The following is a 19,433-nucleotide window of genomic DNA, read 5'->3' as shown; positions in this document are numbered from 1 at the left end:
TCTTTGCATTCTTTTATCTATTCTAGCTCATCATTCCCAGCCTCTCTTTGTTATTTTGCTCTCTGTGTTTATTTTCATAAATTTAGTCCCTCTCCTTGTCTCTTTCCGTCTCTGTTCTATCTCTCTTCTTTTGGGGACCTGCTAGATTTAATTTTCTTTGATCATGTTATGAAACAGTTTTGGCCTGGACTTCATAAAGCAGTCTCTTTGTTAGAACAAAGCCTGCACTGATATTGATACCAACTATTACTGCCGGTTTAGTAGAACAGACCTTTCTTTAAAAACCTCTTCCTTTATTTCAGTCTGCTGATAAAAAATTTAGAATGTTGAGTCCTGTAAAAAATTACTTCATTAAATATGAAATGTAACTGTGTCTCAGATATATTATGCAGGGGATCTTGACATCATAGGTCTCTTGAGTACTACTCTGCAACTATCCTGCTACATACATTTTTACATGTAGTTAAATTAATCGAGTGCCTCAAAGAGTTTTCTGCCCTATCTTTTGCTCAGAGTTGAGAGAGATTTCTTTCCACAGAAAAATGATGGCCAGCAGCAGTGGTCTTGGCCTTGACAGTAATGCAGCCCCAAAACACCACACTGTATACTGCAGTGTACTATCATGGGAGGGTGTGCAGCATAACAAATTACATGTAATCTCACAGTGTGTTATAAGGTGACCATTTCAGTACTTGGCAGTTGTTCTCTGAAAATTGGGGAAATTGGTGCCAGATTAGTTACTAGATACACACTTTTGACCCTTCAAACCTTTTTTTATGAAATGGTAGAATTAGGACAGCTCTACTTGGCAGTTTTACTATTAAGACATGTATCAGTGTACCAAATATGACTAAAATCTAAAATGGTCACCTTATGCTCCCCCAAAATCTAAGGAGTTTACACAGAAAGAACCATTATGCCTTGTAGCAACTGTTGTTCATTCAAAATATGAACACTAGGAACATTTCTCTGGATAAAGCTAACAAGCAAAGATGCCAATACATAAGTTTTATCTTTATTTTTGCCTTTATGTAGCGTAATACATCACTTAATTTATTCTGCTTGCATCACACGCACTGAGAATTATGTTCTTCATTATTCTTATGTGGTAAATAAAACTTTTATGACTAATATAGATTCTGTAATACTTCTTTAACTCTTCCTCTTTGGTTTTATGCATTCCATGTCCCTACCCCTCCTCCTTGCACTTAATGACATTTTGTGTGTTGCAGAATATAAGTTATTGCTGTAAGTACATGCCTAACTTGACAGTTATACTGCGCATCTGTTATTGCTTCTGAAATTGGAAATGTCATTCACAGAAGGAGGAGATTGCTCGACAGTTTATGCTTCCGGAAAGAAAATCAAAAATAGCGACACTTCTGAAGCAAGATGGACAAGCCTACTGCATCTGCAGGTCCTCTGATTCTTCAAGATTCATGATGTAAGTTTTTCTCTATTTTTTTTTTTTTTTCTGGTTCTGTATTTCTAGAAGTTATATCTGCACCTGGAATCTGTTATTGACATCTTCATCTTGCACTCACAACACTTAACCGTCATATATTTTACATGTGTAACATATTTTTGTTAACTATACGAGGTCTGTTCAAAAAATTCCAGAATTTCCTTCACAAAATTTTTCATCGCTTATCTATTACTTATTCTGCATGGTCTCCTTCGAATTACTCTCCTCCACAATTGATACATTGCTCCCACTGCCGTTTCCACTTCCGGAAGCAGCCTCGATACGCCTTTTGTTGGATTGTGTTAAGTGCCATTTGCGAATTTTCTTTTGTCTCGTCCATCATTGCAAATCTTCGTACATTCATCGGAGTAACACGTTTGCGTTACCATGGTATAAGAGCCGTGAATTGTCTCGCCACATTTCAGGCTGTTTCCTTCTCACATTGTCTTTCAGGTGTTGCAACACGTCCTGATAGTACCATCGATTAACAGTTTGTCCCTGTGGCACAAATCCATGATGAACTAATCCTTCAGATTTAAAGAAAACTATCAGCATGGCTTTGACATTTGACCTGCCCTGACAAGCAGTTTTTATTATTCTTGGAGAACCTTTCCCGGCCCATTGTGAAGACTGAAGCTTGATCCATGGTCTCAACATCATAACCATAGCCCCATGTCTCATCTCCAGTTATGAATCTCTTAAGGAATATCTCGTTCTTATTTGTGCAATCTAAAAGCTCTTCACAGATTTTGTGGCGAAGATCTTTCTGGTCTTGACCCATGAGCTGTAGGACAAACTTGGTGGCAACATGATGCTTTCCAAGATGCTATCTCAGGATTTCATGACATGATCCAACTGAAATATTACTCTCTTCTGCAATCTCTCGGGCAGTCTTTCTTTGATTGTGATGTACAGTTTAGTTGACATTCCTGACATGAGTGTTGTTGGGAGACATCAAAGGGTGTCCTGAATGAGGGTCATCTTTAACTTTAGTGTAGCCATTTTTAAACCATGTGAACCATTTGTAACACCAAGTATGGCTTAAGCACTCATCACCGTAGGCTTCCTCCATTATGTGGTGTGTCTCTGTAAAGCTTTTCTTGAGTTCCATGCAAAATTTAACGCAGACACATTGATCCTCTATAATTCTGCCATCTCAAAATTCACTAACTGTGCGATACAACACTCTCTTCGATACACCACTGAACAATAACTAACAGACATACAACAATGTAACACATTAAACACAGATGTTTGCAGGGATGCCAACCACATCTTTCTCCAGCACACATTGGTGTGAAATTACAAATGTTCTAGAATTTTTTGAACAGACCTAGTATCACAAAAACACAGTTAAAAAATCTGTTCTGTGATATAACACATTAAGTGATTGCTTTGAAATTAGGGCAGTGGACAAGGTGAGACCCACATTTTGAATTAGAAACTGATGACTAGTGTTTACATGCATTTCAGCTGTGTATTTCGTGCCCTTGTGTGCTGTTTCACAAAATAATTATTCAGTGACCAGTGTCAAAATAAAATGTCACCTAGTTTCTTATTACAAATATTACATGCTCCTTTGATGAGGGACCTCATTAGTTTGCTACCCTATTCAGTTCAAGGGTATTGGTTGACAAAGGCAGCAACACTTGAGGAATGTTCAGTTTTTCCAATAGTGACTGAGTAAGGCTAATATATCAAAGTATTGTGAAGACTGTGATATGGCACAACTTACTGGATAGTTGTGAAGGCATAATTCACTGAGTGGAGTAAAAAATGTGTCATGTTGAAATTTCAGTTTTCTAAGAAAGAACCGAAGTCAAAGCCTTGGAGATGTGGTCAATCTTGATTCTACTGCACTAGTTTCTAGTGAACTATTTCAGTAAATTTTCATTCAGTGTTGTAACTTCGTTGAGTGTTCCAGTGGCCGCGTGAATTTTTGGTTTTAGCTAGTAATTTTGTGAAGTTCAACATCTACATTTATACTCCACAAGCCACCCAACGGTATGTGGCGGAGGGCACTTTACGTGCCACTGTCATTACCTCCCTTTTCTGTTCCAGTCGCGTATGGTTCGCGGGAAGAACGACTGTCTGAAAGCCTCCGTGCGCGCTCTAATCTCTCTAATTTTACATTCGTGATCTCCTCGGGAGGTATAAGTAGGGGGAAGCAATATATTAGATACCTCATCCAGAAACACACCCTCTCGAAACCTGGCGAGCAAGCAAGTTTTGTTGGTATTGGTATTAGTTGTGGTTTAGTAGTATTAATACAAGTAGTTGCTTTCTTAGTAGAGAGAGAATTTCGAGGCCGCTATTGTTAGGTTTATAAATAGTTCTTCTGCCGTAGTTGAACTTACGTAACGTAGACATATAGTTTTTTTCAGTAACTACAAAATTTTACGATGAGTGAGAAGTGTGGGCTCTGTCATAGGTTTGTGAGTAGTGAGTTATGGTGTGGGATAAGTATTTTCATTGGGAGGAATGCAGTGGGGAAGCCAGTGGGCATTCTAGCAAGACCCCCTCCTGGGAATGCAGAATCTGTAGTAGAAGTAAGTTGATAGAGGAGCAGGAGCATAAGATATGTGCCCTTCAGATGCAGTTACAACATGCAAAGGAGGAACTAAATAGGTTGAGGAGGGTGAAGGGTGCTGGGGAATGGGAACTGGCAGTTAGCAAGAAGGAAACTTGGAGGAGGTGGTATTCAGACAGTTATACTTTGCGTATATGCAATAGATTTGACCAACTGTCAGAGTTGAGTGGAGAGAAGCCTCTTGAAGCTGTAGGTGTAGGGAGCATGCAGAAGTCCTCAGCATTAGGAGGCCTAGGTCAGTTGCAAAGTAACAGGAAGGAGGAGGTTCTGCTGCTTGGTGTAGTTCGCACGGTAGAGTGGGCCAGCAGTTGCAGGAAGTGTTGGGGAGTGAGTACCAGGTCACCAGCATTGTGAAGCCTAGTGCAGGGTTGGCTCAGGTGTCTGACAGCATAGGGGAGTTATGTAGGAATTTTACGAAGGAAGATCAGGTAATGATAGTGGGTGGAGTAGGGAACAGTCTTGATAGGGGTGGGGAATATGATGTAGATGCTGACCTGGTAAAGATGGCTACTCAAACTGGTGGCACTAACATGCATTTCATGCAACTATTTCAGCATCATGACCGGCCTCATCTTAATGTGGCTGTTACGCATGTTAACATGGGGCTGGAGAGGGCACTGCTGGTAGAGGGCATGGGTCACATTTCAGTGGTGCCAGTTGAGTCTATCAGTAGAGCGGGTTTCACTGGGCATGGCCTGCACTTCAGTAGGTATGGGAAGTGGAGGTTGGCAAAGCTTATAGGTGACAGTGTAGTGGGTGGTGGTGGAATCACTCGTGGAAAAATTCCTGTAGTAGTTGGTGTTAGAGCTGCACCTTTTTTAGATTGAAGTCAGCTGATAGGTATACCTGCTTAAAGGAAGTCCCTCTAACTAAGGGCTCACCTTCAGAGGACGTCATGTTTCCAAGTAGAAAAGGAATTAGTTTCTTTCATCAAATGTAATAGGTATTAGAGATAAAGTTGGTGAACTGCTTATAGATGTTGACTCTGAAATTATTAGTATATTGAACCAACCACTTAAATAATTTGACAATTCAGAGGCTTCCTTTACCAGGATACAGATTGGCTGGCTGTTTTTCAAGGAGTTTCTTGTGGGGTGGGGGAGTGGCTATGTACGTAAAAAACAGTATTCCATTTGAGTCCATAGACATATCACGGCACTGCACTGAACAGATATTTGAATGTTGTGCAGGGGCAGTTGAATTTAGTGAAACCAAACTTCTAATTGTTGTTGTTTATAGGTCCCCTAACTCTGTCTTCAGAGCATTTATGCTCAAGCTAGAGAGGGTTGGTTCTTGATTCACTTTATAGGAACCACCAGAAATTAGTTATATGTGGTGACTTCAGTATAAATTTTGTATAGGATGGTGGTAGATCTCCTAAATTCATATGATCTGATGCAAACTGTGTTTTTTCCAACTAGGGTGCAGGGGGAAAGTATCACAGCAATAGTCAATATTTTTATTCATTCTTAATTACTAGATGGGCGTTCTATTAGTCAAAGGATGAATGGCCTTTCAGACCATGATGCACAGATTTTAACACTAAAATGCTTTTGTACTCAAACAAATGTCACATATAATTACAAACTGTGCAGGAAAGTTAATCCAATTGCAATAGAGAGTTTTTAACCCTCGTCAATCAACAAGAGTGGCATGATGTTTATAGTGCCGATAACATAGATGACAAATATAATGCTTTCCTTAAAACATTTCTCATGCTCGTTGAGAGTTGCTTTCCATTAGAATGATCTAAATGGGGTGCTAGCAGTAAAAGGCAGCCCGGGTGGCTGTTAAGCAGGATAAGGATATCGTGTAGAACAAAGCAGGAATTATATCAAAATTTTAGTAGTCACAATCAAGCTACAGTAGCCCATTACAAACAGTACTGTAAGGTGCTTAAAAATGTTATTAGAATGGCAAAGAGTATGTGGTATGCAAATAGAATAGCTAATTCACAGGATAAAATTAAAACCATATGCTCAGTTATAAAGGAAGTGTCTGGTCAGAAGCACAAGGTCAGTGATATGAATTTGATTCGCAGTAAAAATATTTCTGTTACTCATAAATCAGATATATGTACAGTATTTAACAATCATTTTCTGAGCATTGCTGGTGAATGAAATAAAAGTTTAGTTCCCACAGGAAATCATATAACTCTCTTGGCAAATGCCTTTCCGAGATTGATGTCTGAAATACTCTTCTGTGAAACAGACAAGGGGAAGATTGAGTCAACAATTAAATCACTGAGACTAAGGACTTTCACAGATATGATGGAGTGCCTAGCAGAATATTAAAGTACTGTGCTGCATATGTTAGCCCTGTATTTAGCCATATTTGTAATTTTTCCTTTAGGAATGGTCAGTTTCCTGAACAATTAAAGTACTCAGTAGTGAAGCCACTTTATAAAAAGGGAGAAAGGGATAATGTAGACAATTTTAGACCTATTTCTATGCCATCAGTGTTTGCTAAAGTTATTGAAAAGGCTGTGTATGTAAGGATAACTGATCATTTTATATCACACGATTTGCTATCAAATGTACAGTTCGGCTTTAGAAGTTGTTTAACAGTTGAAAATGCTATATTCTCTTTTCTCTGTGAGGTACTGGATGGGCTAAACAAAAGGTTTCAAATGCTAGGCATATTTTTTGATTTGACTAACGCGTTTGATTGTGTTGATCACAAAATATTGCTCCAGAAATTGAACCTTTACAGAATATGGGGAGTAGCTCACAATTGGTTCACCTCTTACTTTAAGAAGAGACAGCAAGAGGTCATTATTCGCTGTGTTGAGAATGGTTGTGATGTGGGGTCTAAGTTGGGTATGGTCAATTGGGGAATGCTGCAGGGATCATTGTTGGGCCCACTCCTGTTCTTTATATAATGATATGCCCTCTAGTATTACAGGTAACTCTGAAATACTTCTGTTTGCTGATGACACTAGCTTGGTAGTAAAGGATGATGTGTTCACATTGGCTTGGTTTCAAATAGTACAGTTCATGACGTAAGTTCATAGCTTGTAGTAAATAAATCAACACTAAATCACAGTAAGACCCAGTTTTTACAGTTTCTCATACACAATTCAACAAAACCTGCCGTTTTAATTTCACAGAATGGGCATATGATTAGTGAAAATGAACAGTTCAAATTTCTGGGTGTTCAGATGGATAGTAAGCTGTCGTGGAAAGCCCACGTTCAGGATATTCTTCAAATACTTAATGCTACCATTTTTGCTGTTTGAACGATATCTGAAGTGAGTGATCGTTCGACACGAAAATTAGTCTACTTTGCTTATTTTCATTCACAAATGTTGGATGGTATTATATTTTGGGGTAACTCCTCCCATTTGAAAATTATATTTTTGGCTCAGAAATGGGCAGTTCAGGCAATAAGTTCTGTAAGTTCACGAACCTCTTGTTGACCCCTGTTCACGAATCTGGGTATTTTGACATTGGCCTCTCAATGTATATATTCCTTATTGTCATTTCTTATTAACAATGTTAGCTTATTCCCAAGAATAAGCAGCTTTCACTCAGTTAATACTTGGCAGAAATCAAACCTGCATTTGGATAGGACTTCCTTAACTATTGTGCAGAAAAGTGTGCAGTATACTGCTGGATCCATTTTCAGTTAGCTACCACTAGAATTCAAAAATCTTAACAGTAATCCACATGCTTTCAAATCGAAACTGAAGAGTTTCCTCATGGGTCACTCCTTCTATTCTGTCAAGGAGTTTCTTGAAAAATTAAGCTGATCCTTGTTGTATTGTTGATTGCCTTTACTTAAACTTAAGGCTTGACTTTTTTTGGGTTCATAAACATCTTATTTTTATCTGTTATTACTTTTACGTTGTAATTTCATGTACTGATGCGTTCCATGACCTTGGAGATGTGCTCCTCAATTTAGTCCTATGGAACTTGATGTGTAAATAAAAAAATAAAATAGTAATAGAAGAAACAAAATCAGGAGAAAAGTTAAAGACTTATTAAAAATTAGCTTAAAGATTTGGGGTACTATAAAGTATGAAATGAAATGCAGTGATAGATAAAAAGAACAGAACAGAAGGTTAGAAGATACAAGTACTGCTCTTATTCTTAGGCAGGTGCAATTACAACCCAAAGAAGTGTGGGACCAGTAATTTGCATTTGTGAAGCTTCATTGCCATAGTGCCCAACAGTGGTGGCCAAAACACTTAAATTTTGGTATGACTTTGTGAAATAAAAATGCAGAGTTCTTCAATAATCTCAGTTTCTATAATTCTACAGTCTCGGTCATTACACAATATTTATGCAATAGGTACAAATTTTTCACTCTTAGGGAGACATCCATGATAGTGACTGATATAACTGGCTGTTTTGACAGACGTCAGATTGTCTTGGTCATTTCCCATTGTTTTCTTGGCACGGCCAGCAGAGTTAACTGTATCCAGCTTGTGACAGTGTGTTCGGTGCATCTACAGAACTCATAAACAAAATGTGTCAACCCAGGAAGTGCACAACCATCTCCACATGATGAATTTGATCTATAGGCTTCCATTACAAACAACTGTACAGGCATCAGAGGTTGGAAGTCCCACAGGAGAGGGGAATCAGTCATGCTTTTGACTGGTACCTTGCATAAATGTCAGTTGCCTCACATCACTGCTACAATAATTTGAAGATTGCGCACAGCTGGATATTATCTTGCAACGTATTGCCCAGCCCTACAGTCAGCATTTCAATGGTGGGTTATCTTTCAAGATAATACACAAGCACACTGCGATCATCGTTTAAACACCTTCTCCTGACAAGCAGGAATTGACCAAATGGAAAAGACTACAGTATCTACTGACGTGAATGCTATTGAGTGTGGTTGGGGTCAGTTGGAAATGGCAGTATGTTATGTCAAAGAAACACTCCTCACTCAGTGGATGACCTTGGAAGAATCACCATTGTGGAACAACAATGTCTGTCTCCATGTAGACAGCACTCCAAAACAGACGCCAGCACAACCCATTGCACAGGGTGGGGGAACACACTTTCAAGTGTTATCCCAGCAGGTTAAGTTTCATAAGCCTTATTTTATCATTCCTTGCTTCCCTTTAATGTAAGCTCTCATGTGCTTGCTGATATGCAGGTGCTGCAAAACTTTAAGTGGTTTAGTTACTGTTTGTGCTGGAGACTGCTGGTACACGCACACAGGTTTGGGCCAGCGTGCATGCGCCCACACACACACACACACACACACACACACACACACACACACACACACACTACTGGCCATTAAAATTGCTACACCAAGCGGAAATGCAGATGATAAACAGGTATTCATTGGACAAATATATTGTACTAGAACTGACATGTCATTACATTTTCACGCAATTTGGGTGCATAGATCCTGAGACATCAGTGCCCAGAACAACCACCTCTGGCCGTAATAACGGCCTTGATACGCCTGGGCATTGAGTCAGACAGAGCTTGGATGGAGTGTACAGGTACAGCTGCCCATGCAGCTTCAACATGATACCACAGCTCATCAAGAGTAGTGACTGGCGTATTGTAATGAGCCAGTTGCTCAGCCACCATTGACCAGACGTTTTCAATTGGTGAGAGATCTGGAGTATATGCTGGCCAGGGCAGCAGTTGAACATTTTCTGTATCCAGAAAAGTCCATTCAGGACCTGCAACATGCAGTCGTGCGTTATCCTGCTGAAATGTAGGGTTTCGCAGGGATCGAATGAAGGGTAGAGCCACGGGTCGTAACACATCTGAAATGTACCGTCCACTGTTCAAAGTGCCGTCAATGCGAGCAAGAGGTGACAGAGACGTGTAACCAATGGCACCCCATACCATCACGCTGGGTGATACGCCAGTATGGCATTGACGAATACATGCTTCCAATGTGCGTTCACCGAGATATCACCAAACACGGATGCGACCATCATGATGCTGTAAACAGAACCTGGATTCATCCTCAAAAATGACCTTTTCCCGTTTGTGCACCCAGGTTCGTCGTTGAGTACACCATCACAGACGCTCCTGTCTGTGATGCAGCGTCAAGGGTAACCACAGCCATGGTCTCCGAGCTGATAGTCCATGCTTTCGCAAATGTCGTCGAACTGTTCGTGCAGATGGTTGTTGTCTTGCAAACGTCCCCATCTGTTGACTCAGGGATCAAGACTTGGCTGCACGATCCATTACAGCCATGTGGATAAGATGCCTGTCATCTCGACTGCTAGTGATACGAGGCCGTTGGGATCCAGCACGGCGTTCCGTATTACCCTCCGAACCCACCGATTCCATATTCTGCTAACAGTCATTGGATCTCGACCAACGCGAGCAGCAATGTCGCAGTACGATAAACCGCAATCGCGATAGGCTACAATCCGACCTTTATCAAAGTCAGAAACATGATGGTACGCATTTCTCCTCCTTACACGAGGCATCACAACAACGTTTCACCAGGCAACGCCGGTCAGCTGCTGTTTGTGTATGAGAAATAGGTTGGAAACTTTCCTCATGTCAGCACGTTGTAGGTGTCGCTACCGGCACCAACCTTGTGTGAATGCTGTGAAAAGCTAATCATTTGCATATGACAGCATCTTCTTCCTGTCAGTTAAATTTCACATCTGTAGCACGTCGTCTTTGTGGTGTAGCAGTTTTAATGGCCAGTAGTGTATAACTGAGAGGAAGATAGTTGAAGGTTAAATATAATCAGGAGAGAGAGGCATGAAAGGAGAGACCGAAATTGATGGGGTTATGAAAAAGTAAACATAAGAGGAAGAGAATATACCTAAGGAGATCTTAGGACTCTACTCTCTATGTGCTGGAAAAATTGTACGTTTAAAGCTGGTGGCAGGCATAAAACGTCATCCTAAATTGTACTGAATGCTTTCTCAGAAAATTGTTTTGAACAATTTGTTCATGACCCCACTCGAAGCGTAAATGGTTGTGAAATCATACTTGACCTCTTAGCAAAATATAATCCTGGACAAAGAGTATCATGATGAATACAGGCCCATATCACTAATGTCGATTTGCAGCAGGGTTTTGGAACATATACTGTATTTGAACATTATGAAGTACCTCAAAGAAAACGATTTATTGACACATAGACAGCACATATTCAGAAAATATCGTTCTTGCGAAACACAACTAGCTCTTTATACTCATGAAGTAATGAGTGCTATCGACGGGATGTCGAATTGCTTCCACGTTTTCAGATTTACAGAAAGCTTCTGACACCATTCCTCACAAGCGTTTTCTAACCATTTTCTAACCAATTTTTGCATGCCTCTGGAATATCGCCTCAGTTGTGTGACTGGATTCACGATTTCTTGTCAGAAAGGTTACAGTTCATAGTAATAGACATAAAATCATCGAGTAAAACTGAAGTAATATCTGGTCTTCCCCGAGGAATGTTATAGGCCTTCTATTGTTCCTCATCTATATTAACGACATATGAGAGAAGTTGAGTCGCCGTCTTGTGTTGTTTGCAGATGATGCTGTCATTTACCATCTTGTAAAGTTATCAGATGACCAAAACAAATTGCAAAATGATTTAAATAAGATATCTGTATGGTGCCAAAAGTGGCAATTGACCCTGAATAAAGAAAAGTGTGAAGTTATTCACATGAGTAGTAAAAGAAATCCACTAAATTTCCATTACACGATAAGTCACACAAATCAGAAGGCTGTAAATTCGACTAAATACTTAGGGATTACAATTACAAATAACCTAAATTGGAACAATTAGATAGATAATTTCGTGGGTAGAGCAAACCAAAGACTGTGATTCATTGGCAGAACACTTAGAAGGTGCAACAGGTCTACTATAGAGACTGCTTATACCGCAATTGTTCGCCCTATTCTGAAGTACTGCTGTGCGGTGTGGGATCCGCATCAGGTGGGACTGCTGGATGACATTGAAAAAGTACAGAGAAGGGCAGCTCGTTTTGTATTGATTGGCGACTCCATGGAGTGCTGTGTGCACAATGCCCATATATGTTAAATTAAAAGGAAGCTCAGCGTTGGCCGTAATATTGATGTTTTATTGGTAGCAGAATCGATTTTCGATCACATCTTCAGTGCTGGAAGTTAAAAATTTTTGCATAGCGATCAGTGAGTAAAAACAAAAACCACAAATTCACCTGAGTGTAGACCAACTGTTGGAAAGAACATACCTGTACAAATTAAACTCAGACACTGGTATCAAGTTATCAATAACCAAAACTGAGAAGCAATCACAAAAACTGAAGCCGCTGTTTACATTCACCTATACAGCTGACCTCGGTGTGACAGGGTTCTTTATTTGCCAAGAGATTACCACAAAATACCAAAGTGCACTTGCAAATTATTAATTGAATGTTTCAGTTTTAAAAATTGTCATTAAAAAACGCATAGCAAAAAAAGGCAAGGGGGAATGCACATCTTGCCAACACACACTGGCTTGTTATTTTCAAACAACTTAAAAAACATGTCAGTAAAAATCAACAGGTGAAGTTATATGGTGTCAGATTACAGGACTAGAAAAGAAGAAAAACATACAGATAACATGACATCAAATATAACAGAATTTGTTATAACACAGTGACGTTTTTTATTATCTGGAAATAGGGGAGATAGTGCCACAGACATGATACAAGATTTGAAGTGGCAGTCAGTAAAACAAATGACCCTCATGATGAATCGAAACATGACTGCGTCGTTTCATGATTCGAGGGTCAGCAACTGAAATTTCAATCACCAGTTTTCTCCTCCAATTGCAAAAACATTCTGTTGGCACCCACCCACCTACATAGGGAGAAATGATCATTGTGATAAAATAAGAGAAATCAGGGCTCACACAGAAAAATGTAAGTGCTCATTTTTCCTGCATGCTGTTAGAGAGTGGAACGGTAGAGAGACAGCTTGAAAGTGGCTCATTGAACCCTCTGCCAGGGCATTTATTGTGAATAGTAGACTTATTGTGAATAGCAGACTTATTGTGAATAGCAGAGTCTACATCTACATGGATACTCTGCAATTCACACCTAAGTGTCTGGCAGAGGGTTCATCGAACCATTTTCATACTACTTCTCTACCATTCCATTCTCGAATGGTGTGTGGGGAAAAAGGAACACCTAAATCTTTCCGATAGAACTCTGATTTCTCTTATTTTATTATGATGATCATTTCTACCCATGTAGGTGGATGTCAACAAAATATTTTCGCATTCGGAAGAGAAAGTTGGTGATAGAAATTTCGTAAATAGATCTCGCTGCAAAGAAAACTGCCTTTGTTCAGTGACTGCCATGCCAACTCGTGTATCATATCAGTGACGCTCTCACCCCTATTGCACGGTAACGTGAAACAAACTGCCCTTCTTTGCACTTTTTCGATGTCCTCCATCAATTCTACCTGGTAAGGAATCCCACACCACGCAGCAATATTCCAGCAGAGGACGGACAAGTGTAATATAGGCTATCTAGGGGGTTTGTCACATCTTCTAAGTGTTCTGCCAACAAACCACAGTCTTTGTTTCGCCTTCCCCACAACATTATCTATGTGGTCTTTCCAGTTTAAGTTGCTTGTAATTGTAATTACTAGGTATTTAGTCGAATTGAAAGCCCTTAGATTTGTGTGATTTATCGTGTACCTAAAATTTATCAGATTTCTTTTAGTACCCATGTGGATGACCTCGCACTTTTCTTTGTTTAATGCCAATTGCCACTTTTTGCACCATATAGAAATTCTCTCTAGATAATTGGAATTGATGGTCTGATGATTTTACTAGATGGTAAATTACAGTATCATCTGCAAACAATCTAAGGGGGGCTGCTCAGATTATCACCTGTGAAACTTAGCCAATCTTGTGGATTTTGCGTTCTTCTGAATTTGGCATGCGTTTTATCATTGCTTCTGCAACAGTGTTGTGACGTGTTTTGTATATCATGGTGGATCAGTCCCGTAGAGTAATCACGTAGATGTAGAGATAAATTAAAATAAAAAGAATTGTAAACAGTAGTATGAGAACAGACAACCATGACCTGTATTGATAAGTTGACACATCGATGAGGTCTTGTACATTGTAGCATCTTATTTGAACTTGTTTCAACCCTCCCCCCCCCCCCCCTCCCCCCCCTTCGCCTCCCCATCAGGAGAATATACCTGTTACATTATAACATTAAAAGATTATTATAAACAGAGCAAGGAGTAGTAAAATTAGTAGTGCCTGAGGGCAACAACTGATATGAATGAAATTAGAGAAGAAAAGGGAAAAGGAAGAGAAGAATGGAGCTGTTGCCATATACACAGCTCAGAGAAGCTGAGAGTTGGGGATTGGGGGAGCAGTTGTTCCATATAGACAATCTGAAGGCAACTGTTGAAATCAGTTGAGTTGTGGTGAGCAGTGTGCATTGTAACTGGATGGTCTGTTTTATCCTTGGCAATGGGCATTCATCAGAATTGTCCTGGGTTCAATTTCCGGCTGGTTCAGGAATATTCTATGTCCGGGGATTGAGTGTTTGTGTAGTCCTCATCATTTCATCATCATTCAGGAAATTGATGAGACTGGACAGTGAAAAGAATGGGACTTTGTATAGGTGCTGATAACCACGCAGTTGAGTGCCCGCCAAACCAAATATCATAATAATTTATCAAAATTGACACTTAATTGCTTCAAACCGTGGAAACTCCAGGTAGGAATCAACAATACAGGAAAATATAGATCGCTACTCAGTGTAAAGAAGACATGTCATATTGCGGACAGATACAATTAAGACATTCACTTCTAGCTTTCGGCCACAGCCTTCATCAGTAGAGAGAGAGAGAGAGAGAGAGAGAGAGAGAGAGAGAGAGAGAGAGAGAGAGAGAGAGGGGGGGGGGGGGCTGCCAACTCTAGCATCTTGGGCCAGAATGCAACATCAAGTGGAATGCAAGCATCAATCAGTAATCAGGGGAGGTGGGGAAGGGGAAGGGATAGCAGTGTATGGGTGGGGAGAGAGAGAGAGAGAGAGAGAGAGAGAGAGAGAGAGAGAGAGAGAGAAGCACTGTCTGACACTCCAACTGGCACAGTGTCAGGAGATTATGGGGCAGAGAGGTGGGGATAAACGGAGCACAAAAAAAGAGGGGTGGGGAAAGATGGGTGGATTCATTGGCAGAGGGCTGCAAATAAACAGGCTTGGGTGGATGCATTGGCAGAGGGCTGCAAATAAACAGGCTTGGAGATGAGAATGGGGAGGAGATGATAGGACAGAAACTCACTTGCTCATTGTGCTGAGAGTCTCACCAAGGCCTTCACAGATAGGCACTATCCCCCAAAACTAGTCCACAAGCAAATCTACATTGTCATTTGTCCTCACAACCCCAACCCTCCCACCACCCCCATGAACTCAGCCACAAGTGTCCCCCCTTCATTACCCTGTACCACCCCAGACTGGAACACTTGAACCACATCCTTCGCCATGGCTTTGATTACCTCTCATCACATCCTGAAATGAGGGACGTGCTACCAGATATAGTTTTCACCCCTCTCAAAGTGGTGTTCCGTTGCCCACCCAACCACCACAACATCCTAGTCCATCCCTATGCCACTCCCAATAACAACCCCTTGCCATAAGCATCACATCCCTGTGGAAGATCCTGGTGCAAAAACCGCCCAATCCACCCAACCAGTACTGCCTATTCCAGCCATGTCATAGGTTTATCCCATCCAATCACTGGCCAGGTCACCTGTGAAAGCAGCCATGTCATTTACCAGCTCTGCTGCAATCATTCCACAAGGATGAATGGCCACCGCCAAACTGTGGCCGAGAGCAAAGTCGACCACCCTGTGGTACAACATGCTGCTGAACATAACAAACCTGATTTCAATGGCTGTTTCACTACCCCAGCCATATGGATCCTTCCCTCCACCGCCAGCTTTTCTGAACTACGTAGTGAAGTTACCCTTACAACACGTTCTTCGCTCCCGTAATTATCCTCGCTTCAACCTTCAGTAACATACTGTCCGTACTCTCTCCACACAACAGTTTCCACCCCATATGCTGTATCATCCCCCCCCATGAACCATGGACCTTGCCGTTGGTGGGGAGGCTTGCGTGCCTCAGCGATACAGATAGCCGTACCGTAGGTGCAACCACAACGGAGGGGTATCTGTTGAGAGGCCAGACAAACGTGTGGTTCCTGAAGAGGGGCAGCAGCCTTTTCAGTAGTTGCAAGGGCAACAGTCTGGATGATTGACTGATCTGGCCTTGTAACAATAACCAAAACGGCCTTGCTGTGCTGGTACTGCGAACGGCTGAAAGCAAGGGGAAACTACAGCCGTAATTTTTCCCGAGGGCATGCAGCTTTACTGTATGAGTACATGATGATGGCGTCCTCTTGGGTAAAATATTCCGGAGGTAAAATAGTCCCCCATTCGGATCTCCGGGCGGGGACTACTCAAGAGGATGTCGTTATCAGGAGAAAGAAAACTGGCGTTCTACGGATCGGAGCGTGGAATGTCAGATCCCTTAATCGGGCAGGTAGGTTAGAAAATTTAAAAAGGGAAATGGATAGGTTGAAGTTAGATATAGTGGGAATTAGTGAAGTTCGGTGGCAGGAGGAACAAGACTTCTGGTCAGGTGACTACAGGGTTATAAACACAAAATCAAATAGGGGTAATGCAGGAGTGGGTTTAATAATGAATAGGAAAATAGGAATGCGGGTAAGCTACTACAAACAGCATAGTGAACGCATTATTGTGGCCAAGATAGATACGAAGCCCACACCTACTACAGTAGTACAAGTTTATATGCCAACTAGCTCTGCAGATGACGAAGAAATTGAAGAAATGTATGATGAAATAAAAGAAATTATTCAGATTGTGAAGGGAGACGAAAATTTAATAGTCATGGGTGACTGGAATTCGAGTGTAGGAAAAGGGAGAGAAGGAAACATAGTAGGTGAATATGGATTGGGGGACAGAAATGAAAGAGGAAGCCGCCTGGTAGAATTTTGCACAGAGCACAACATAATCATAACTAACACTTGGTTTAAGAATCATGAAAGAAGGTTGTATACATGGAAGAACCCTGGAGATACTAAAAGGTATCAGATAGATTATATAATGGTAAGACAGAGATTTAGGAACCAGGTTTTAAATTGTAAGACATTTCCAGGGGCAGATGTGGACTCTGACCACAATCTATTGGTTATGACCTGTAGATTAAAACTGAAGAAACTGCAAAAAGGTGGGAATTTAAGGAGATGGGACCTGGATAAACTAAAAGAACCAGAGGTTGTACAGAGATTCAGGGAGAGCATAAGGGAGCAATTGACAGGAATGGGGGAAATAAATACAGTAGAAGAAGAATGGGTAGCTTTGAGGGATGAAGTAGTGAAGGCAGCAGAGGATCAAGTAGGTAAAAAGACGAGGGCTAGTAGAAATCCTTGGGTAACAGAAGAAATATTGAATTTAATTGATGAAAGGAGAAAATATAAAAATGCAGTAAGTGAAACAGGCAAAAAGGAATACAAACGTCTCAAAAATGAGATCGACAGGAAGTGCAAAATGGCTAAGCAGGGATGGCTAGAGGACAAATGTAAGGATGTAGAGGCCTATCTCACTAGGGGTAAGATAGATACCGCCTACAGGAAAATTAAAGAGACCTTTGGAGATAAGAGAACGACTTGTATGAATATCAAGAGTTCAGATGGAAACCCAGTTCTAAGCAAAGAAGGGAAAGCAGAAAGGTGGAAGGAGTATATAGAGGGTCTATACAAGGGCGATGTACTTGAGGACAATATTATGGAAATGGAAGAGGATGTAGATGAAGATGAAATGGGAGATATGATACTGCGTGAAGAGTTTGACAGAGCACTGAAAGACCTGAGTCGAAACAAGGCCCCCGGAGTAGACAATATTCCATTGGAACTACTGACGGCCGTGGGAGAGCCAGTCCTGACAAAACTCTACCATCTGGTGAGCAAGATGTATGAAACAGGCGAAATACCCTCAGACTTCAAGAAGAATATAATAATTCCAATCCCAAAGAAAGCAGGTGTTGACAGATGTGAAAATTACCGAACTATCAGCTTAATAAGTCACAGCTGCAAAATACTAACACGAATTCTTTACAGACGAATGGAAAAACTAGTAGAAGCCAACCTCGGGGAAGATCAGTTTGGATTCCGTAGAAACACTGGAACACGTGAAGCAATACTGACCTTACGACTTATCTTAGAAGAAAGATTAAGGAAAGGCAAACCTACGTTTCTAGCATTTGTAGACTTAGAGAAAGCTTTTGACAATGTTGACTGGAATACTCTCTTTCAAATTCTAAAGGTGGCAGGGGTAAAATACAGGGAGCGAAAGGCTATTTACAATTTGTACAGAAACCAGATGGCAGTTATAAGAGTCGAGGGACATGAAAGGGAAGCAGTGGTTGGGAAGGGAGTGAGACAGGGTTGTAGCCTCTCCCCGATGTTGTTCAATGTGTATATTGAGCAAGCAGTAAAGGAAACAAAAGAAAAATTCGGAGTAGGTATTAAAATTCATGGAGAAGAAATAAAAACTTTGAGGTTCGCCGATGACATTGTAATTCTGTCAGAGACAGCAAAGGACTTGGAAGAGCAGTTGAATGGAATGGACAGTGTCTTGAAAGGAGGATATAAGATGAACATCAACAAAAGCAAAACAAGGGTAATGGAATGTAGTCTATTTAAGTCGGGTGATGCTGAGGGAATTAGATTAGGAAATGAGGCACTTAAAGTAGTAAAGGAGTTTTGCTATTTGGGGAGCAAAATAACTGATGATGGTCGAAGTAGAGAGGATATAAAATGTAGGCTGGCAATGGCAAGGAAAGCGTTTCTGAAGAAGAGAAATTTGTTAACATCCAGTATTGATTTAAGTGTCAGGAAGTCATTTCTGAAAGTATTCGTATGGAGTGTAGCCATGTATGGAAGTGAAACATGGACGATAAATAGTTTGGACAAGAAGAGAATAGAAGCTTTTGAAATGTGGTGCTACAGAAGAATGCTGAAGATTAGATGGGTAGATCACATAACTAATGAGGAAGTATTGAATAGGATTGGGGAGAAGAGAAGTTTGTGGCACAACTTGACCAGAAGAAGGGATCGGTTGGTGGGACATGTTCTGAGGCATCAAGGGATCACCAATTTAGTATTGGAGGGCAGCGTGGAGGGTAAAAATCGTAAAGGGAGACCAAGAGATGAATACACTAAGCAGATTCAGAAGGATGTAGGTTGCAGTAGGTACTGGGAGATGAAAAAGCTTGCACAGGATAGAGTAGCATGGAGAGCTGCATCAAACCAGTCTCAGGACTGAAGACCACAACAACAACAACATGCTGTATCATCTCCTCCCCAATCTCATCTCCCAGCTTGTTTATTTGCAGCCCTCTGCCAATACATCATCCAC

The 19,433-nt window shown here is 40.9% G+C and overlaps 1 protein-coding gene across 2 annotated transcripts in view; it reads left to right on the top strand.

Moving 5' to 3' along the window:
* The window catches only part of LOC124613227 (CXXC-type zinc finger protein 1-like), a 92,807-nt gene that overhangs the window by 39,018 nt on the left and 34,356 nt on the right, over nucleotides 1-19,433 (top strand). For both annotated transcript variants that reach the window (XM_047141901.1, XM_047141902.1), the window contains exon 2: nucleotides 1,323-1,444. In XM_047141901.1, coding sequence (XP_046997857.1) covers nucleotides 1,323-1,444 — 122 coding nt within the window. The remainder of the gene's footprint in view (nucleotides 1-1,322; nucleotides 1,445-19,433) is intronic.

The sequence above is a fragment of the Schistocerca americana genome, chromosome 4 (assembly GCF_021461395.2).
Source record: "Schistocerca americana isolate TAMUIC-IGC-003095 chromosome 4, iqSchAmer2.1, whole genome shotgun sequence".
Taxonomy (NCBI): Eukaryota; Metazoa; Arthropoda; class Insecta; order Orthoptera; family Acrididae; genus Schistocerca; species Schistocerca americana.
The sequence above is the reverse complement of the archived record's forward strand: the minus strand, read 5'-3'. Positions and strand labels throughout refer to the sequence as shown.